The sequence below is a fragment of the Marmota flaviventris genome, chromosome 8 (genome assembly GCF_047511675.1).
Source record: "Marmota flaviventris isolate mMarFla1 chromosome 8, mMarFla1.hap1, whole genome shotgun sequence".
NCBI classification, from domain to species: domain Eukaryota; kingdom Metazoa; phylum Chordata; class Mammalia; order Rodentia; family Sciuridae; genus Marmota; species Marmota flaviventris.
In genome coordinates, this window is record NC_092505.1 from 101,403,659 (window position 1) to 101,425,190 (window position 21,532).

Sequence of the window (21,532 nt, forward strand, 5' to 3'; positions counted from 1 at the left end):
ATTTTTATTTAACTAATAGTGATTATTTTTACAGAGGCTGAATTTCTTTTTCTTTATATATTCTTGTTGCCCAAACTAAGTTATTCTTTATCAATGTGGGGGCCAAAATTAGGAGGGGCACATATGAATTGCATCAGGAGAGATTTAGATTGTTTCTGAAAATAAAGTTTTATGTCATGTATATGAAAAACGAAGAGATACTTGCTTGGGGAGAGGTGAGAATGGAGAGGTAGATGATTGAAACTTTTTCTTTTTTATATCTTACATTATTTCAGGTTAGTATGTGATGACTCTCTGTATGACATTATAAGCTTTTATTTTCCCCAGAACAATTTGAATATTGTATGCTCACATGCATCATATCAAGAAGGAACTACCTTAGCATTTGAAACTATTAAAGTCCTTGGGTTGACAGATACTGTTACAGAAGTTAAAGTGGAAGAAAATGGACAGCCAGTGATTCTTCACAGCAATTTTACTTATGATGCTTCCAACCAGGTAAACCATCTTACAAAATATTTTAGTTGTGGTATACTCTCATATTTATTGTTAAAGAACCATAGACACTTGTTTTCTAAAATTATTTTTCTTCACGAATTCTCCCTCCCTCCCTCCCTTCTTGCCTTCCTTCTTTCCTGTCTCTTTCTCTATCCTTCTCATTTTTTTTCTATTTGGTATAGTGCTCTATTGCTTCCTTTTCAACTTGTGCCTGATGCATTTTAAGTACTGGATACAATTAGGTTAAGAAGAAATATGTATTTGTCCTCTGAATCTGGAAGCTTCCTTCTAAAAAAGAGATCAACTTTTTCCCCCATTATATTCTTTGAGGAAAAGTACATTTACTTTATACCTAGTATGTCTGAGATATTGTACCAGTTGCTTTAAATTTCATATCTAATTCGTTCTGTATTGCACTCTCTTTTAGAAGAGCAGAATCTGGGGATATTACAGTTATACAGTATTCCCAAAGACTCATTAGCATTAAATGATAGAACTGAAAAGTGAACTCATGTCTGGAATTAAAGATAATAGATTTCTTCCATTTTCTACAATCTCTCATAGTTACTCCATCTTGGAAGTTTTACTTACTGGAATTGCATTATGTTTTTCTTCTTTCTCTTCTATTCTTTAAGTATTGTAGCAAAACTATTAACGATTTATTTTGAAGAATTTCCGTGGCTGTCACATATTGTAAAATGTTAAATATTTTTAATTGTCCGTGGTCAAATTAAATAATTATTTAAAATCTTTCTTATTTTGTCTTCAAAGATTCTCTTAATTAGAAGTCTCAACTTAAAACTTGGAAAAAGCTTTATGGTTAGATGGAATCAAGTTTTCACTGAAAATGAGAGATTTACTTGTTATCCAGATGCAGACGAAGTAACTGAACCAAAGTGCATACAGCGTGGTTGTTTATGGCAAACGGTAATTTTAACTATGACTCGATATGATTTTCACATAAGTATTTCAATGTGAACTTTACATATTACAGTTTTAATTCCATGGCATATAAATAAGATTCATACACAGAATCATGCAGAATTTGAAATCAGAAACTGTACTTTATATTAATCAATTATTCAAAGACTTACCTTAATAATTCCAAGACTCAATGGGTGTTTAAATTGCTTTCCAGACAGTTTGAATAGTGTAACTTTATTTAATAAAATTGTGCTTTATTTGTGGCACTTTGTTAGATATTGGCTGTAGGAGACCAGCTTAACTGGGTAAGCTAGTTTGCCATTGATGAACAGTCTCTCAAACGAGTTGTCTCTAGATATTAAAACTTATGAAGGTGTGTGATGGGATAAAGTTCTGTTCTTTTAAGAGACGATAATATCTAGCCATTTATTTTGGCCATTCTCTCATCTGAATAGTGTTGGTTGTGTATAGAAGTGTTTTTACCAATACTACAGAAAAGGGATATGAGAAACATGTCCTTTTGCTGTGTTTTTAAAATGCTGGCCTTTTGGTTACATCACCAGGTTTTGGCAGTAGAAATAGTTATTTCCTATAACCAAGGCACTGAATTTATATATTATACCATGGAAATCAAAACACATCTGTCAGCAACTTCCCAAGAGTGTCTGCATTTGTATGAGACAATAAGTAGAATTTCCGCTTCCAGAAAAATTGCCTTCAATCTTCTTGGTTGCTTGATAAAGGAGCATAATCTTCAACTTAGGAAAAAATAGGGAACAATTGAACAAAGAAGTGAGGAGAAGAGATTCTGAGATTCATGAGAGCCAAAGAATGAAATATTTTTATTTCTTCTGTGTTCCCTTTAAATTCCAGCTATCCTTTCAAATACTCTCATCCCCATTCCATTCAAAGCATGCTCACTTTCTTCCATTATCAAAATTTGAAGAAAGGTGAGAAAAAATTTTCTAAAGCAAATTTTACTACTTCTCAACAAAATTGTGAAAATTTTTCTGTTTCAAGAACAATTAATATTTTACCATCTGAAGATTCTTGTATGAAGTAAGTGAAGCTTTAATGGGATGCCAGATGATTGATGCATACATCCTTCCTTTGGAGCATTATGTTTCTTCATTAGCAAATATGTTTTTGGGACCTACTATGTTCTAATTACTGCTCTAGGTCAACAATTTAAACAAAATCCACTGGCCATGTTACAGTTTGTATTCTAATATGGGAAAACAAACAATAAGGAAATTATGTGTCGGGTAAATGCTATGGAGGAAAATAAACAAGAAAAGAAAAAATACCAGTAGTGTAATATGGACACAGCTGTAATTAGGGTAGCAGATATACAGTATTTAAAACCAGGTAATAAGATAACATTATTAAGGTATGAACTTGATTAGATAGGAAAGAAGAGTTCAAAGACCAAACCCTTGTTCATTTCTACACTTCATAAGGAAAATGAGGAGGAATTAGAAAGGATATTGATAAACAATAGGAAAAGCAATAAGTTGAAAATAAAGTATTTGCTGGATTGGAAAGCAAGTGAATAACACATTGTAAGACAGAAAAAAAAGATCAATTGTGCAAAACATTTTTTCTAAATCAGTAATATGAAGACTGAAAACCAACATATGGATTTGGCAGAATGAAAGTGATAACATTGAGAAGCAAAATATTTGTGGATTGTTTGAGGGTAAAATCCTGACTACAGTAAATGTAAGTGAAAATCAAGAAAGGTATTGCAGATAGTAAGACAGTGAATATTATGAATTCTTATATGTTTTGCTGTAAAGAATACAGAGAAATCGAAAAAGAGCTGAAGAAGTTAGTGTGGTAATGTTTTTTTTTTAATTTAAAATAAGAGAAATAAAATTAACTAATACTATTAAGAATAACCTATTTAAATATAACATTTGTTAGAGTGGAGAACTGAGGGATAAATGTCCTTTTAAGCAGAGAGACAGAATTGGGTATACATATGAGAAGATTCTCCTTGAATGGAAGCCAAACTGTTCATGTTATTTAACAGTAGGGGGCACATATAATATCTGGTCATGATTTCATTCTGATTGTTTTCCTTTCCATGAGGTGATTATGAGAATAAGGAAAGATGTATTAGTGGGCAGAGAATACAGAAAAACATCATGCAGCCCAGAGTAATGGTTAACAGGATTGGGAAATACAGTTATGAGTACATCATTAAGATCAATTACACCCACCATGATTATAGAATCTCAGGTCTAATATAGTGTCATTTTAGCATCATCAATGATTCAGGTATATCTATGTTTACCACTTGATTTTACTCAGAGTTACATCATGACTTCTGTCAATACATTTGCTTTCCATATATAACAAGAAACATGGAAAGGTAAGGACTAGCCCAGTTTAATCTATTTAGGTCAACATGCTCTTTTAGGGAGCCTTGGGGTCTTACACAACTCTTGTCAAAGAGACTTGGAAATAATAAGTTAATAAATAGATATATAGGAAGAATGGATTTGTGATAAAGCAACTACCATTTAGTACCAGAATTTATCACTTTTCTTCCTTAGGTTCTAGCTTCCACCTCTTTATAAACCAGTCAGCTCTGAGCTTTGACTGTAATTTCTATTTTAAATTCTGGTCAAGATAGAATTGACCAAGGCCTAAGAACTAGTCATCAAAGAAGGGTTAAATAGGTTCCTTATAAATAGAACAAGAGAACCTAAGCAAATACCCTTGTGATGGTTGTCACATGTGTGTGATGTGTGTGTGTGTGTGTGTGTGTGTGTGTGAGCTCTAAATTTATTTATTTTTTATTGCTTGGAGCCACTTTTACATGCAAAAAGCGATAGTGAAGTCACAATGAAGAAAAAGAAAAATGTGTTATCAAAATATGAGACTACTATACTTAATTTTTATAAAGAAAACAGATCTATTTTTTTAAATTGCAAACCTATGACAGTTTGTGTTTCAATTCTACTGTTCTACCTTTAGATTCAAATGATATTTTATATAACAATTATAAAACCCAGTGTTTCAGATTGTTTTATACTTTTCCTTTCTAAATCACGCATTTGATTAAATATAAATCTAGCTCAATTTTAAATTTAATTTTAATTTATATTTTTATTTTGAAATAGTCTTGTTAAGTTGTTCAGGTTGGCTCTAGACTTGCCATCCTCCTGCCTCAGTCAACCTAGTAACTGGGATTGCAATTATGAGCTACCATTCTCAGAAGGATGCCTTATGTTTTTAAGAGTCAAATGATCCAATGCTTACACTTTCTGACAATAAACATACATTGTATTTTTAGGCCTTATCCAGTGCTCCTCCGTGTTACTTTCCTAAACAATACAACCCTTATGTAGTCACCTCAACTCAGTATTTACCAACGGGTATAACAGCCGACCTTCAGTGGAATACTGGAAATGCTAAGATAGCGCTTCCATCTGTTTCCATTTCAACTCTGCGTGTGGAGGTGAAATATCACAAAAATGATATGCTGCAGTTTAAGGTATGTTCAATATAAACTATTACAATACTTGACTCAGCTCTTGAAATAAGACATTTTTAGTAGATTAAGCATTTGCATTTTGAATGTAATTTTACAGGTTATTAATTAGCTTGATGATGTTTTGATTCTATACAATTTTTTTCCACACAGCTCGTAGGTAAATGATCATTAAATAAAGCTTCTCATCTTTGCTAATTTTTGGAATTAAAAAAAACAAGCAGTGGTAATTTTAAAAAAACTAAATTCTTGTTAAATACATAAGTTCAACGCTGAAGAGACACATCATTTGGCATTGTATTATATTAATATAGATTTATTAAAATAAATTAAACAAGATGCTTAGTATAGTTCCTAATAAGTGGTCTGAAATTTTTACTAATGCAATATAACATACAAAAGAAATAAGTTCTTTCAATATTTACAATTAGCAATTATATTTTTAAGAATTCCAAGGAAATCCATTAATAAAACTACTGGAAATTATAAGAAAGATCAGTAAAGTGACTGGATGTAAAATAAAATCTTCAAAATATATTTCTTGAGTTCTGTGTTTCATCATTTAGAAGCTGAAATTACAGTAGATCTTATTACTAAAATCAAGAAAAATATTCGAAATGCCAAGCAAATCAAGTCAAAACACCAAACATCATAGGAATTAGTACACTGTCAGTAAAATAAAAACAAATGTTGATAGATACTAATAAGCACTAAAAATCCTATACAGGACTAAATTTTATTTTAAATGTTAGTGTACTTTATATCAATTGTTGCTTTTAAAGTATTTCCATAGAAATAACTGTGGAATATTTTTGAGACTTCATGCAATAACCTTTAAGTTTATCTGAAATGATAGACATATAGAAATAGTTAAAATTTAAAAAGGAAGAAAGTTTTAAAAAGTTACTAAACTGAAACAATATGGATCTGGAGCTAAAATTGTCTGATAGATTATGGTACAAAAGCATAAAAGATATGCTTAAAGTATACAATATACAGTATGCATGTATAACATATGAATATACTTAGTGCAAAACTTTAATACCAAACAATGAAGGATTGAGAAAATTAGTAATGATGAACTACCCTACTTAATTACTCATGTAGAAAAGTGTTTGCCTCAAAGAACACCTTAAAATAAAATTAAGATTGAGTTGCATATGAAAAATAAATTAAGCATAAACCTAAAACCAAATGTAGCATCATATCATCTTGTATGTGGTTAGTAGAGGTCTTTCAAACTAACTACCATGGAACAAATCTCATAGACATCTTATATAAAACTTAATCATGGTTTTACATCAAAAAATAAAAGACACCTTTTCAGGTAAATGGATGGATCTGGAATGAAATAAGCCAATCTCAAAATACCCAAGTTCCAAAGGCTGAATGTTCTATCTGATATGTGGATGCTAATACACAACAAATGGGGATGTAGGATTTCAGTGGGTTAGACAAAGGAGAATGAAAGGAAGTGGGAATGGGAATAGGAAAGACAGTAGAATGAATCAGAAATAACTTTTCTATGTTCATATATGAATATACCACCAGTGAAACTCCACATCTAGTACAACCATAAGAATGGGATCCTAAATAGAATAAGTCATACTCCATATCTGTATGTCAAATTATACTCTACTGTCATGTATATTTAAAAAGAACAAATTAAAATAAATAAAAAGGGGCTGGGGATGTGGCTCAAGCGGTAGCGCGCTCACCTGGCATGCGTGCAGCCCGGGTTCGATCTCAGCACCACATGCAAACAAAGATGTTGTGTCCGCCGAAAAAACTAAAAAAATAAATAAATATTAAAAATTCTCTCTCTCTCTCTTTAAAATAAAAAGAAGATGAAAATGAGTAAATAACTGAAAAAGATATGACATTTAGGTCACAATTTCATCTCATGCAACTGAAAAGAATAAGAAAGTCTCATAAACAGATATTTAACAAATGGAGAAATAAAAACTGAAAATAAGACAATTAAAATATTTATACTTTAAAAATTTAAAATTTAAAAATTTAAGAACACAAGTCAAATTTAAAAAGCAAAACATAAAAACTTTGTTTATAAACATAAATAAATGTTGAACAACAAACATTCCCATGAACAAGAAAATAACAGTCAAGTGTCACTCAACAATTAGGACACATTCTGAGAAATGCACAGTAAAACGATTCTGTCCTGTGAACTTCTTTAAGTGTGCTAACACAAACCAACACAGTTAAAAATATCACTAGGCCATATCATCTTCTGGGACCATCATCATATATGGGGTCTGTCATTGATGAAAATGTCATTATGCAGCACATAACTGTAATTAACAATTGTTTAAAAAGCTCATAATTTAATATTAGTATTTGAGTACTAGTTTCAGTGAGAATATTAATTTCTACATTATTCTAGAAAGCAGTTTACCAATAGTTATCAAGGACCCTAAAAATGTACAGAGAAAATAACGACATGAATAAATATAATTTATTATTAACATTTGTTGTCTTATTACACGTATGACCAAAAATATTGAAAAAATGTTTGCATTGTTTATGTGTGAAAGGACATACACATTTTATGGTTTATTCATAAAATGGACCATTTACCTCTAAAAGTTTCATTTTTGATTTCTTTTTTAGAAAATGACTCAAAAAACATTTTTTAAAAGATCCCCAAATTCTCAAATTGGATCCCATTTATATTTGTGCATCTCAAATGCTATGTAAATACAATAGGCCGTAGATTTAGAATTATATATTTTATGCACAATAATTTTAAATAATCTTTTAGGACAATTACTTAAATTAGTAAATAATATTTGCATGCTGTGTCAGCAATAAGAATAAGCTACATCTACTTTTATTATTTCTCTGCAATAGATTTATGATCCCCAGAATAAGAGATATGAAGTTCCAGTACCATTAAACATTCCAACCACTCCAACAAGTACTTATGAAAACAGACTTTATGATGTTGAAATCAAGGAAAATCCTTTTGGCATCCAGATTAGACGGAGAAGCAGTGGAAGAGTTATGTAAGTGATTGAATCATTTGATGTGAAAGATATTTTAATTTTATTTGAAGAAAGAAAAGGTAGTATTATTATTTTCATAGCATTCACCATACTAGAATAGTATCACATTAAAAAGTTTTAGTCATATTGAAAAGTTGCCAATTTTAAAATTAGACAATTAGTACACCTACAGGACTATCATAAAGGACTAGTGTAAATTTCATTTGCATGTAAATGTGATTAATTTTAATTAATAAATATGATACTTATTCCTTTAAACATCTAGCCTTCTGTTGAAGAGCATGTTGTGTTGGTAAAAATAATAATTGAAAATAAGTCATAGAATTATTTCATTGGAACTGGGTAAAGTTTACTTGGACTGAAATCTGAGAGTTAATATTTTGTCTTCCAGTTTTGATGAACAGAAACTGAGATAAAAGATATATATTTATTTTTGTGTCAAAGTAAATAAATTTATTTTTGAAATGCTGTCTTTATTTTAGTCAAACTATAGTGTATTAAAATGTATTTTATATGTTGCAAGCTCTAAAGATTAGATGATTGGCAGAATACAAATGATGAAAAAAAACATGTCTGTACTTATTTAATTTTTATTTTGTTTTGACAAAGTTTTATTAAAAAAATGAGAAACTATTTTTTTCAAAGAAAATCCTGATAAAGGGCATTATTTATGGTTATTTGGAAGAAATTAATTTCTATTAAGTAGTTTTACGAAATAAGTAATATAAAACTTTGAAGTTGTCCCAAGTTATTTATAATATTTATGTTTTTGTCCTGCCAATTTTTTTCCTCCTCCTTTATACTATTCTTGCAAATAACCCAAATAATAATACATTCTTTTAACACATTTTCACAGTGATATTAATAACTATAAAACAACAATTGAGAGCAGTAATTGAGAAGAATTTAGAATTAAAATATTTATTGTGCTTACAGTTTATTGTGATACTGATTTATATTTGTTTCATAGGTAGAAAAACATTTATAGTGATGATCTCAAAGCCCAGGTGAAAAAGATAACATGCCATATCATATTGTGTATTTGAATCACTCTGAACTTCACATTAAATTAATTTAATTATAATTTCTGAGAAAAAGGAAAATGAAGATTTATTGCTTTGCTAACAAAAGAGAAATGCAGGGGATTCCTGTCCCAAAAGCTGTGATTCTGCCCTTTAGCAGGAACAGGGGGCTTTTAAAGAGGTGATGGCAAGGCTGCATTATCCAGGTGTTCTCTATTGGAGTTGTAATTCACTTGTTAATTTGGGAGAGTCATTTCTGAGATGTTCTGGCATCATCCCCAAAGTCTGGATTACTTCCTTCCTTAGGTGGGTGTGTACTTAAGGACAGAAAAATCTGCCTAAAAGGGGAAGAAAAGTAATTCTGTTTCCCCTGAGTTTAAGGAGGGGGAGAGACCAGGGAGGAGCAGGGAGAGAGGAAGAGAAAAAAACATGTCCATTTTAAAAATCAGTTGCCCTGGCACAGCAGCAAGGGCTATATTCAAAGCATAAAGTGAACTACTGTTACATTTCCCCACTGTGTGGAAATGCCTAATAATAATGGTCAAAAAGGACTTTAGAGTCACAAATTTGTCCGGAATCAATTTTGAGCCTGATCTAAAAGACCTATACATTTTCCTAACCTCCTATGTTGGTAAAGTCAATCTGTTTTCTCTGATATGAGTTACTGTCTTGCTGTTTTTCAGAGACTGGCTGAAATATTAATTGCTTTCGTGCTAACTGTTTACAAAAAGATGTAATACTTTGCTGTCTTGTTTATTATTGGCTTAGCATGATTGCTTCCCTATGTGTGCCTTGTCCAGTCACCTGTTATCTGCCACTGTGGACCTCTGAACTGCTCTGAAGCTGAATGCCTTTAACTGTCCATGCCTCACCTGATAGAGAATAAGGACTTTGTGTTGCTTCCCCCAACTTTGCCCCCTTTCAGCAGGAAGCAGCTTGGAGATATCATCATCTGTTTTTCTGCTGAAATTGACATTAATTTTATTTTTAAAATAATTTTTGTATAAAGATAAATACATGCAACAACATTATACTTCTTATATTTCACATATGGGTATGTGAAACATATTTCACACACACTCCTTAACCAAAAGAAAAATGTGTCAGCATAATTATCTATGTTCATTTAGTACCTGGTACAATTAGGTACATAGGGAAAATTATTTGTTTTTAGATCACCAAGGAAAGAATTCCTATCATTATTTGTGATACTACTTTGTATGACTTTTCCAGGAATAACATTGTTTTCTTTTGCTTTCAGTTGGGATTCTCGAGTGCCTGGATTTGCATTTAATGACCAGTTCATTCAAATATCTACTCGTCTGCCATCAGAATATATATATGGTTTTGGGGAAACGGAACATACAGCATTTAAAAGAAATCTGAACTGGCATACTTGGGGAATGTTCACAAGAGACCAACCCCCTGGTGTAGGTACCAACATGTGAATATCTCATGAGGCAACAAAATTCATATTTAGCATTCAATCCTTTTATTTGTAATTCTTTTATTTGTTCAAGATTGAAGTATATAATGAAAAAGAGGCTAGAGATTATTAGATCTGCTAAAATGATTTTTTGAAAAATATATAAACAAAATCACCATAAAATACAGGTGAAAGTAGAGGATAGATAACGACATGCATTAAAACACCAGATTGTGATCCAATTTCTTAACACTTTCAATTGCACGGAAAACACATGGTTCATTCAGTGTTCCTGCAAATTAACTGCCTAGATTTCTTGTAGGGTTTACTGTTACTTCTTAGATAATGATTTGATTCTAACTTTTCTTTTTAACCCACAACTGAAGTTTTGCATTTTTGAGACTAAACTTTTAGTCACATCTTTACAGAATACTTTTATAAACTCATAACTTTCCCCAGGGTTCTGTCTTGTTAATGGTACATTTCATGAATAGCTGTGGCATTGTTAAATTAAAAAAAATATATACATATATGTGCATTTTAAAATCAGTTATATATATACATATATATATATATACACACACAGACATATATGACTTATAATTTTTTAAAACATATCATGAAGAAAATCCATGTTAATAAAAACTAAAACAGTTTAATTCTTCACATATATATGTACCTAAAATATAAATTCAGTAACAGAAGCAAATATGTGCATAATTGCAAATGTTTTTATTGAGGTGTTCAAACAACTTTTGCTTTTTAAAATGACTTTTCATGGCAATAAGTTACTGAGATTGAAGTGTGGAACAATGTATTAAAAGTGTTACAAGTGCAAAAAACTTTATTTTTTACAAACTCATTTTCTTGAAAGTTTGATTAATTTCATCACTTCTAGGGCATTTTTTTATGCAAAAATTATTGCTAATTTATAAATAAAATATCACCTCTGGAAAGAAATTCAATTATTCTAATATCAACAGCATTCTACATCATTATAAGACATAAGTTTTTTATGGGTGCTACATGTATGCATATGAATATGTATGCTTTCTCTAAAGCAGTAATAGTTCAAAGAATAGGGAAATTGTTTTCTAAGAGAAATGTTTATTTAATTAAATCATAAGTTTTGTAAAACAAGAACATTGAATTCCAAGGTTCAATCTTATAATGAATTTTAAAATAGCATTGATTAAATTCATGTTATTGTTATTAAGTATGTATTATGCTTTTTTAAAAAATTTCAGTATAAATTTAATTCCTATGGATTTCATCCCTATTATATGGCTCTGGAAGATGAAGGCAATGCCCATGGAGTTCTCTTACTCAACAGCAATGCAATGGGTAAAACAATTGTTGGATTTCTCCTAAAGTTTGTGTGACTTTTTAATAAATTAATATCATAGATAAAAATGGGATATTATTTTGGATTTCCAGATGTTACCTTTCAGCCAACTCCTGCTCTAACCTACCGGATAATTGGAGGGATCTTGGATTTCTACATGTTTTTGGGTCCAACTCCAGAAGTTGCCACAAAGCAATACCATGAAGTATGATTTTGTATTTATTTTAGAAAACGTTTTATCATATTACAAAGTAATTCTCTCAGTTCACCCATGCAATTTTCTTTTAAAGGTAATTGGCCAACCAGTCATGCCACCTTATTGGGCTTTAGGATTCCAACTGTGTCGTTATGGGTACAGAAATACGTCAGAGATTGAGGAATTATATGATGCAATGGTGGCTGCTGGTGTCCCCTATGTATGTATACCAATTTTCAAGACACTATTAAATGTAAAATGTATAAATTTTATGTGTATTATAATAATTATAACAGTGGGATAAAAAAATTAAGCACTTCACCTACATGCTTTAAAACATTTTAAGCATTTGGTAATAATTCTTAATTTTTATGTAGTACCTTATGAATTGAATATGAGATTTTAATAATAATATCTTTATCAGATTGATAAAGGAGAAGGTATGATACCATTTTTTCTTATTCCTCCTCAATTCTATGACCTTATGTTGTATTACTCAATTCTCCATGCACCGGGTTTGATTGCATAGATAGAAGAATTTCATGTTTTCTCTTTTGTTAGAGTGAGTAGCTGGGTGATTTTAGCTTTGTAATAGATAAAATTCATATGTTACAGAATGTGAGGCTTTGTAAAATACACTCTTCCCTCAATATTTGGAAAATTAAATATTGTACAGTATCAGTCTCTATAATTGTATTTTTAGCAAGGTTATGGAATCCCAGGGATATTCCTGATAACATTTAAATATTGAAATGTAGAAGGCTGATTATATAGGAGCTAATTTTGAGAATAATTATGAAGGACATCATTATAAGACACTGTACTTACAGTAGAATCCAATGCTACTATGGACATTATTGTAGGGAAATCAATTGTATAGTTTGATTATACAGAAATATGCAAATGGTAATTCATCATAAAATAAGGGTTTTCAACATTATCCTTCTCAGTGATATTTTTTTAACAACCAGGAGAAATCAAGTTCATGTCAATTAACAAAATAACTAACAAATTAGGTATTTAGGGTAAGATCAAAGATTCCATGACAAAATTAAAATGGTTTTATTTAAATGTGTTTGTAAATACTTCTCTGTAAACAATATGGATGTTTATTTAAGCTGGGCTATTATTTAAAAATAAGGGGGTTATAATATTTGACAAATTGGTGTCCCTTTTTATTTACCAATTTTAGAATTATTTGAAATTATTCAATGTTACTTTTACAGTTCCCAGAAAGAGTTCAACATTTGTTTAAGTGTATACTCTATGAAATTCTAGTTTTTCATTTAACATAGTTTCATACTACCATAAAGCCTTTTACTTTTTTGTTTTTCTATTTCCTTTGGAAATTACATAAAAACATACTGATTTAGAATTTTTATTTCCAAATCAAATATATTAAATGAACTTTGAAAAAATAGAATATGCATATAAACTTGTTCTTAGACTATTTTACATCTTTACATGCCATTTTTATTTCTTGAGCATTGCATTCCGTGATTAATCCTCTTTAGTATTAACTGAGGAGGGACTAAAGCTTTCATACTGCTGTAACTTTCAAAAGTATGATGGATTATAATATATTCACAGTTGTGTATTTCTTACCCCATTGCTACTATTCTCATATATTTCAGGATGTTCAATATACAGACATTAATTACATGGAAAGGCAACTAGACTTCACAATTGGTGAAAACTTCCATGACCTTCCTCAATTTGTTGACAGAATAAGAGGAGAAGGAATGAGATACATTATCATCCTGGTTGGTATTTATTTTTATCTGAATCTTATTATCTTAGTTTAATTAATTCTCCCAAAATAAGAGTAGGAAAGATATTTCAAAATAAAAAAAAAGTATTTAACTTTGGTTTCCACTAAAATCTAAAGCTTTCTTCCTTCAGCACTTCATTGTATTGACACAGACTACACAAACTACCATGTACTTTCAGGTAAATCCTTAGAGATACAAGTCGAAGGCACACTGTTTCTAGTTAGCATCCACTCTACAAACTGGCATAAATTTATAGAATCTTTAAAAAATGTGGTAGATTTTTCTGTGATTATACTATTTTCAAAAAATTTTCTGGGATTGCTTCTGAAGCTTTTCACATTTAAAATGCCATCAGCTTAGTAATACTTTAGGATTTTATCAATGTCTTATAGGGAGCAGGCTAAGGATCCAGGAATCTCCACCAGAGAAACAAAAGCAAGACAAAAAGTACTTTTTGCTTGACAAATTACTAATGGACATTCAAAAATTCTGAGGAGTGGGGCTGGGGTTGTGGCACAGCACTAGAGTGCTCATCTAGTGCATGTGAGGCGCTGGGATCGATCCTCAGCAACACATAAAAGTAAATATATAAAATGAAGGTATTGTGTTAAAAAAAAAAAGTTCTGAGAAGTTTTCTTCTGAGTAATTTAGAGGACAATCTAGTTACAGCACTGATGATTTTACCCTTTGTCCATGGAGAGCACAGTCTTATTCCAATATAATAATGGGAGAATATAATATTTCACAGTGACCTTCCAGGTAGCTATACTTTTATTCCACATTCATGTTATTTATGTTTAATTTTAGGATCCAGCAATTTCAGGAAATGAAACAAAGCCCTACCCTCCATTTGAAAGAGGAATGGAAAAAGATGTCTTTGTCAAATGGCCTAATACCAGTGACATTTGTTGGGCAAAGGTACTAAATATGTTGAAATAGAATGATTATGAAAATGCTATTCCATTAAAATCTTCCATTTACATATTAAAGGCATATTCAGAAAAACAGATAAACAAAAAATATAAGGGTTTAATATATGCATTCTTGAGTTCAACCCAATTCATTAGACACAAAGAGTACATATAATTCATAAGACCAAATCCCAGGCTTATTTTTAAATTGTTATTTCATTATATTTCTTGTTATATTTTGTATTTTATTGTGGAACTACCATGATTAGAAAGGCTGTCCATTATTCTATGCTGAAAGAGCCACTTCAATGTGAGTACTTCTCTTAGAAAATATCTTATTAATAAAATTAAAGCTGTATTAAACAGCTATGCTTATGTTACTAATTTGATCAATGAATATTGTTTGCTCAATTTTTTGTAAATAAAAATATACGTATGTGAGTATATTAATATTTTAGAGAAAATTTAATTTGGTTTTCCTATAAATCATGAAAAAAAAATCTGATAATAATATCTACATTAATAAGACCCACAAAAACCCATGATGGGAACATAATTCTTCTAGGTCTTGGAATAAAACTAAGATATTAGTGATAAAGATAGCGAGGTGGGACAAAAGGAGGGGAAAGTCTACACATCAATCAATTGTATTAATCAACATTAATTGCTAGGTTTTGATAACTATATATGGTTATAGAATATATTAACATCAGGGAAAGCTAGATAAAGGAAGTACATGAAACCTAGATATATTTTTGCAGTTTTTCTGTAAGTCTAAAAATATTCAAAAATAAAAAGGTAAAAACAAAATATAGATGAAATATTATAATAAAATTAATGAATAATAATAAAATATTAAGAAACTTGCAAGTACATAGTTTGATATATTGGCCATCAAGGAAGATCTTTTCTACTTTCTTCTACCCTCCTGTTTATTGCTTTAGAGCACTATTCCTTAGAAGTATCTAATCTTTTTTAAATAACTATGTTTTTGAGGGGGAAGTATTTACATTTTTTATATGGAGCATTCTAGATTCTTCAACATTCAAATTCCTAGAGCTTTCAGCATGATTGAATTTAGGGACAGTCATGTATTTCTTAATAGAGAAGGAGAAAACATTGGTAGACAGTGAGTCAGGGGAGATGAGACAAAAGGAGGTAAAGATTAAGTATCAATTGAAAATTAATAGGATTACTCAACTCTGCCCGACATTATTAAATCACATCATCAGTTCTTTTCAAGTAAAAAAAAAAATACTGTTTTTAGTTTTCAATTCTGGAATAATTCTAGAAATAGTTCCAATATCACATTAAATCAAGGTTGGTGTATGCTTTTCATATTATTTCTTAACCAGAACAATTGCTTACACGTGTTGTTTTCTAAATCACTAAGTATCACAGAAGTTGACATCTCTTTCTTAATGTTTATCATTAGGATAGACTAATATGGAAACAGGAATAGTTTGCAAGATATAAATTTAAGAAAGAAAACCCTACAAACTGAAGAAAATAATTGAATGGCATGCATATGGGAATCTTGAGAACAATATGCTTCTAATGATAACATTTTTTCTGTGCATCACAAATAATACATTCTTTCTGTGCCTCATAACCATTATACTGAACAATTCTTCTCCCTTATAGGTTTGGCCAGATTTGCCCAATGTAACTATAGATGAGTCAATTACTGAAGATGAAGCTGTTAATGTAAGTTTTATGTTGATTAATTACATAACCAAAAGAAATCCAGAATTTGGACTTAATGATGATTTTGATCCATAATTAAATTTGAATATATTCCTCCCTCTCCACATATGTTGCAATCTCCTTTAACCACCTGCAACTGCTTGTGTCATTTGAAAAAAATTGCATACGTTTATGTAATTAAAGTTGAGATCTGATTTCCTTCATATTACTCATAGCATGACTTGTGGATTGGGCATACATTTTTGATTCAGACATTTATGAATTCCATATGAATTTCTACATGTGAATCTGAATTTTGGTTTTGCAGGCTTCCAGAGCTCATGTAGCTTTTCCAGATTTCCTCAGGAACTCCACAGCAGAGTGGTGGACAAGGGAAATTTTAGATTTCTACAATGACCAGATGAAGTTTGATGGCTTGTGGATTGTGAGTAAGCTTTAAACAATTTATCTTTTCAGTTATTTATTGTGGAGTAATTGTACAAATCTCTCTGACACTTTAATAATGTCAACAAAACACTTTTTGTGAAAATTTACTCACTCACATTTTCTCCTATGTGACTTTCTTAATCAAAGGACTACTAAAATACAGTTTTACATAATTCAATATATGTCTAAGGAAGTTATTTATAAGACTTTTCCAACTTGAGCAAAGAACCAAAATAACCTGTTTTTCTAACTATTAATAAATATATATAAACATTTATTTTTATTTAATGTACTAATAATTCTCAACCTCAACTGTCAGTGTTAAGAAATAATAATTCATATATAATAAAATAATTTTTGTAGCAACACTGTCTTTTATACAATTTCCTTACTTTATATGAAACTTAAAAATCTTACTGCTAATATTTTCAGCAATCTAATTTTAGATAAAAAAAAAAAAAGATTTACTTTACTACAAGTAAATATTTAATACAAGAGATTATACATTGTTGAGGGCCACAGACAAGTCAAGATGGCGCCTGGTACTTTGCCAGGAAGAGTGATTTGAGAAGTAACGCCAGGGAGCCATTAAGATGATGGAGATTCCTTAATGACTGACTGCTGTATCTAGATGGTGTTAATTAAGTTAAGCTGTGTGTAATTACTAATTGATGTATCTAGATGATGTTAATTGAAACAAGCTGTGTATAATTAGTTAGGTATAAATACCTCTGCTGTCCTACAATAAAGCGGCTCCTGCTGTATCAACCTTCACAAGTTGCTTGTCATCCCCCGAGACTGCGGCAATACATAATGTTTCTCTTGATACCTGGAAGTGACATTTCTTACTTTGTTGGGTTATCCACATGAGTATATTAAATTTATTTTTTAAAGACAGCTTTATAGAAGTTTTGCTGTGTGTCTACCTGAAGGATATAAAATTATATAAAGCATTTTTTTAAAGTAATGGAAACAGATATACTTTATATACAAATTTATAAAGTAAAAGAAATTCTAAGTATATCCCTGAAGATAATATGATCCAGGGAAAAAGACTTGTTTTCAGATGGAGAAAATCAACCTTTAAATAATAGCTAATTCTTATATTAAGATTATGGTCCATTTGTATGTGGTTACAGAGACTCAGATATGTGTTCAACAGAGATATTCATTGAACTTTTCTATATCTTTAAATTACATCTTGTGGTTCTAAAAGTGAAAGTGGTTTATATTAGGCTCAATGCAGCAGTGTAAGGGAAGGAGGGGGTAAGACAGATACTATAATAGTTTAATTTATGTCTTGGAAATATAAAAATCAGTTTACTTTTATGCATATAATACACAATACTGGGGAAATATGACATTTATGTTTCTCAAAAGGAGGCTTATATCATAAAAAAGTTAGGAAACATTGAGCTAAACTAAATTTCTCAGTGTCATTGAGAAGCTTTATAATTTTATTTTTTAGAATACTAAGTAAGTCTAAGAGTTCAAAACTTTTTTAAGTTTACTTGCTCTGTAATATTGTTCTTTTCAGAATATATATTCTAAATTTATTTTTTAAATCTTTTTAAATCACTCTCTTTAAGGATATGAATGAGCCATCAAGTTTTGTACATGGAACAACTACCAATCAATGCAGAAATAAAGATCTAAATTATCCACCTTATTTTCCAGGTACAATATTATTGTTTTTTACTAAGCAGTTTATGTATACCTTAGGATGCAGAAAACAGAATCCATATCCTTATTTTTCACTGCCCACCCACAGCCTGCATATGTGTTTTATTTATATGAACATGACTCTTAAATTGTTTGAAATTTTTACTTTGGACATAATTCTTAAATTGTGTGAAATTTTTACTTTGGTTTTCTTAAGAATCATTCCAGATGTAAAAAATTTAAATAATCTTTGAAATGAAGAATAGAAATACTTAAATATTTTTTTAAACTAGAGAAAAATGGAAAAGTATTATTTCTCTGTTCCTGTTCTAGTTTAATACATATAAAGTGACTGCAAAAGTCTGAAAAAAGACAACGTATTCTGAGAAAATATGGATCAAAAGTACAATTTCATTTGTGCAGCACTTTACTACAGTCTTTTATATTACTGAATATATTTTTAATAAAACTTTATTTTATCAGCATTTTCCACAAAAGTTCCTCAAAAATAGTAGCCATTAGGATTGAACTTACTTTTTATATTTTTATTAATTCATATAACTCACTTATCATTACAGTTTATTCATTTAAAATTAGCATAAAGCATGCATATTGTTAAATGATCAATAATTATTTTAAAATGATTAATTTTTTGCCAAAAGAATATATAAGTGGATATTATGTTATTATTTGATAGAATAATTTCTGATGTTCTGTGTCACAATAAGATGAATATAATTAACAACAATGTATTTTATACTTCAAAATACTAAAGAGAGGAATTTAAATGTACTCACCATAGGAAATGATAAAAATTTAAGGTGATGGATATGTTAATTAACCTGAGTTGATCACTACTCAATACACACATTAATCAAAACACCACATTATACTTTATAAATATATATAATGCTGTGTCAATCAGACATTCAATTAAAACATTAAAAATAAAATGTGTATAGTTCTGAGCCAAATATTTTAATACTGGACACTATAACATATTAACTTTTTTCATTAATTTTCCTCAGAACTTACAAAAAGAACAGAGGGATTACATTTTAGAACTATGTGCATGGAAACTGAACAAATTCTTAGTGATGGATCACCAGTTTTACATTATGATGTTCACAATCTATATGGATGGTCACAAATGAAACCTACATATGAGTAAGCAATGTTTGTTATTATTCTGTCTCTTTTTATCTCTTTTTAAATCTTTCAGATCTTAACATTAATGCTACCTACTTTAATAGTTTTGGGGACTATCTGTGGTAGTCCTTTCCTTCCCAATTATTCTATGTAACTTATTTCTTTCTTGATAAAACTCAGATAAAATGTGTTTCTATGTATGTATACACATATCTACCTATATACCTCTCTACTATCATCTCTGTTGCCATTGCTTTTAACTTTCAACTTGTTCCTTAAAGAATTCTAGACTATTTTAATTTTGTTTCCCCACCATAAACCTAGCACAATGCCTACAAATAAGAGGTTCTCAAAAAATAGTGTTGAATGAATAAATGAGTAAATAACATAATTTAATGACACTAACCATAACATTAAATCTTGGTTAAATTTATTTAAGTCCATTATTAGCAAACTAGACATATCTTACTGATTTTTAACATCTAAGTTTTAATGCTTACATGACTCATCTGCAATTTTAAAAAACTTCTATGCAGGATCAATAAATTTACAATTCTCTGAGTATCAAGTCTCTATTAACCCTGTTCAATAAAACTTCCTCAGATTGATAGAAATGTTTTAGATTTCTGGGTACCCATTGTGGTATCCACTATTCATGTTTGGCTGTTGAGCAATGTGACTAGTGTTACTAAGGAACAGAATTTTTAAGTTTACTTAAATTTCATTAAATAATACTTAATAAAATGTAAAATAATAGGTGCCTCGTAGTCACCATATTAGAAGACAGTATAGCTATGGGTTACTGGCTCTTGACTACACATTTTAGCCACCTGGAGATTTTTAACAAATAATGATTTATTTAATCTCTTCTATAGTCAAAGCACCTGTATTTTAACAAGTCCCAAGATGATTCTAATGGGCATCAGCTTTGAAAATAACTATTCTAGTATATGACTGATGTTAGTAAAAGAATAAAAAATATTTTGAATTTAAAAGTATGAATAAAATCACTCACTTGGTAATACCTGCTTGCCTTACTTACCCACTACATTCCCAAATAAAGTCTCTAAGTTAAATTAAGAGTGAACAAACTGGTTTCAAAATGCCCTTTTACTGGAAAAAATGTTACTTTCATTAGCCCTACTGACACAATTACTATCAACCAACATCACTTTAGTTGAAACTATAGATATTTAAAAAATTAAGAATTGATTGATGATCTCCTTAGCAAAAATTATGAATTTAATATGAAAATATGCAGTTTAAGATAAATCAAAAAACATTTTTCTATATTAAGGATAGTAAATTAAACTTCTCCAATATATTACATTGTCTAGTATGATTTCTGACACATTCTGTATGCTTAGGAAATTTAAATGACTATATCATTATCCCTCTAGGACTATCAAAATTGTGTAAAAATGTTCAAGGTAGAAGTAGGTAAATTTCTAAGTAGTTCATACATGAAGATAGTAAGAAAAATCCAGTTTGGTTTTTGTTTGTTTTTTATAGGAAAAGACTTGTGTAGGTAAAAAGAACCATCAGATGTTACCTTTTCACTGATTTGGAAGTTCTTTTGGTTAAACTTTTAAATTATTAGTTGTTACTCACCTAAGCAGATACTGAACACATCTCTGAGCACATAATTTTCTTAATACTATAGTTGAGTTGAAAATGACTTAAAAATATAAGGAATGAATCCATAAAAAATTTCACATTATTTTCTCAATAAAGGAAGTTTTAAATTTGTACATGATAGAACTCAAAGAAATTTTTTAGCATGAAACATACTTATTAACAAATTTCAAAACTAAAATTTCAAAACAAAATCTTATGATCTAATAATGCTGAATGTTTGATAAGAATACAGCAAGTTTCTATTTTTAATGGATTCTAAATATATAATACTAATTGTTAATATTTTTAAAAAATAATCCAAAAAGCCAATAAAGTATCTTAATTCCAA

General features: G+C 29.8%; 1 protein-coding gene across 1 annotated transcript in view; it reads left to right on the forward strand.

The window, feature by feature from the left end:
- Positions 1-21,532, forward strand: part of Si (sucrase-isomaltase) — a 78,514-nt gene that overhangs the window by 38,106 nt on the left and 18,876 nt on the right. The window contains 14 exon segments of the mRNA XM_071615839.1: positions 328-498; positions 1,270-1,425; positions 4,727-4,927; positions 7,796-7,950; positions 10,234-10,402; positions 11,646-11,742; positions 11,836-11,948; positions 12,034-12,159; positions 13,574-13,702; positions 14,519-14,629; positions 16,267-16,329; positions 16,637-16,753; positions 18,345-18,432; positions 19,446-19,584. Of these exon segments, the coding sequence (XP_071471940.1) occupies positions 328-498; positions 1,270-1,425; positions 4,727-4,927; positions 7,796-7,950; positions 10,234-10,402; positions 11,646-11,742; positions 11,836-11,948; positions 12,034-12,159; positions 13,574-13,702; positions 14,519-14,629; positions 16,267-16,329; positions 16,637-16,753; positions 18,345-18,432; positions 19,446-19,584 (1,835 nt within the window).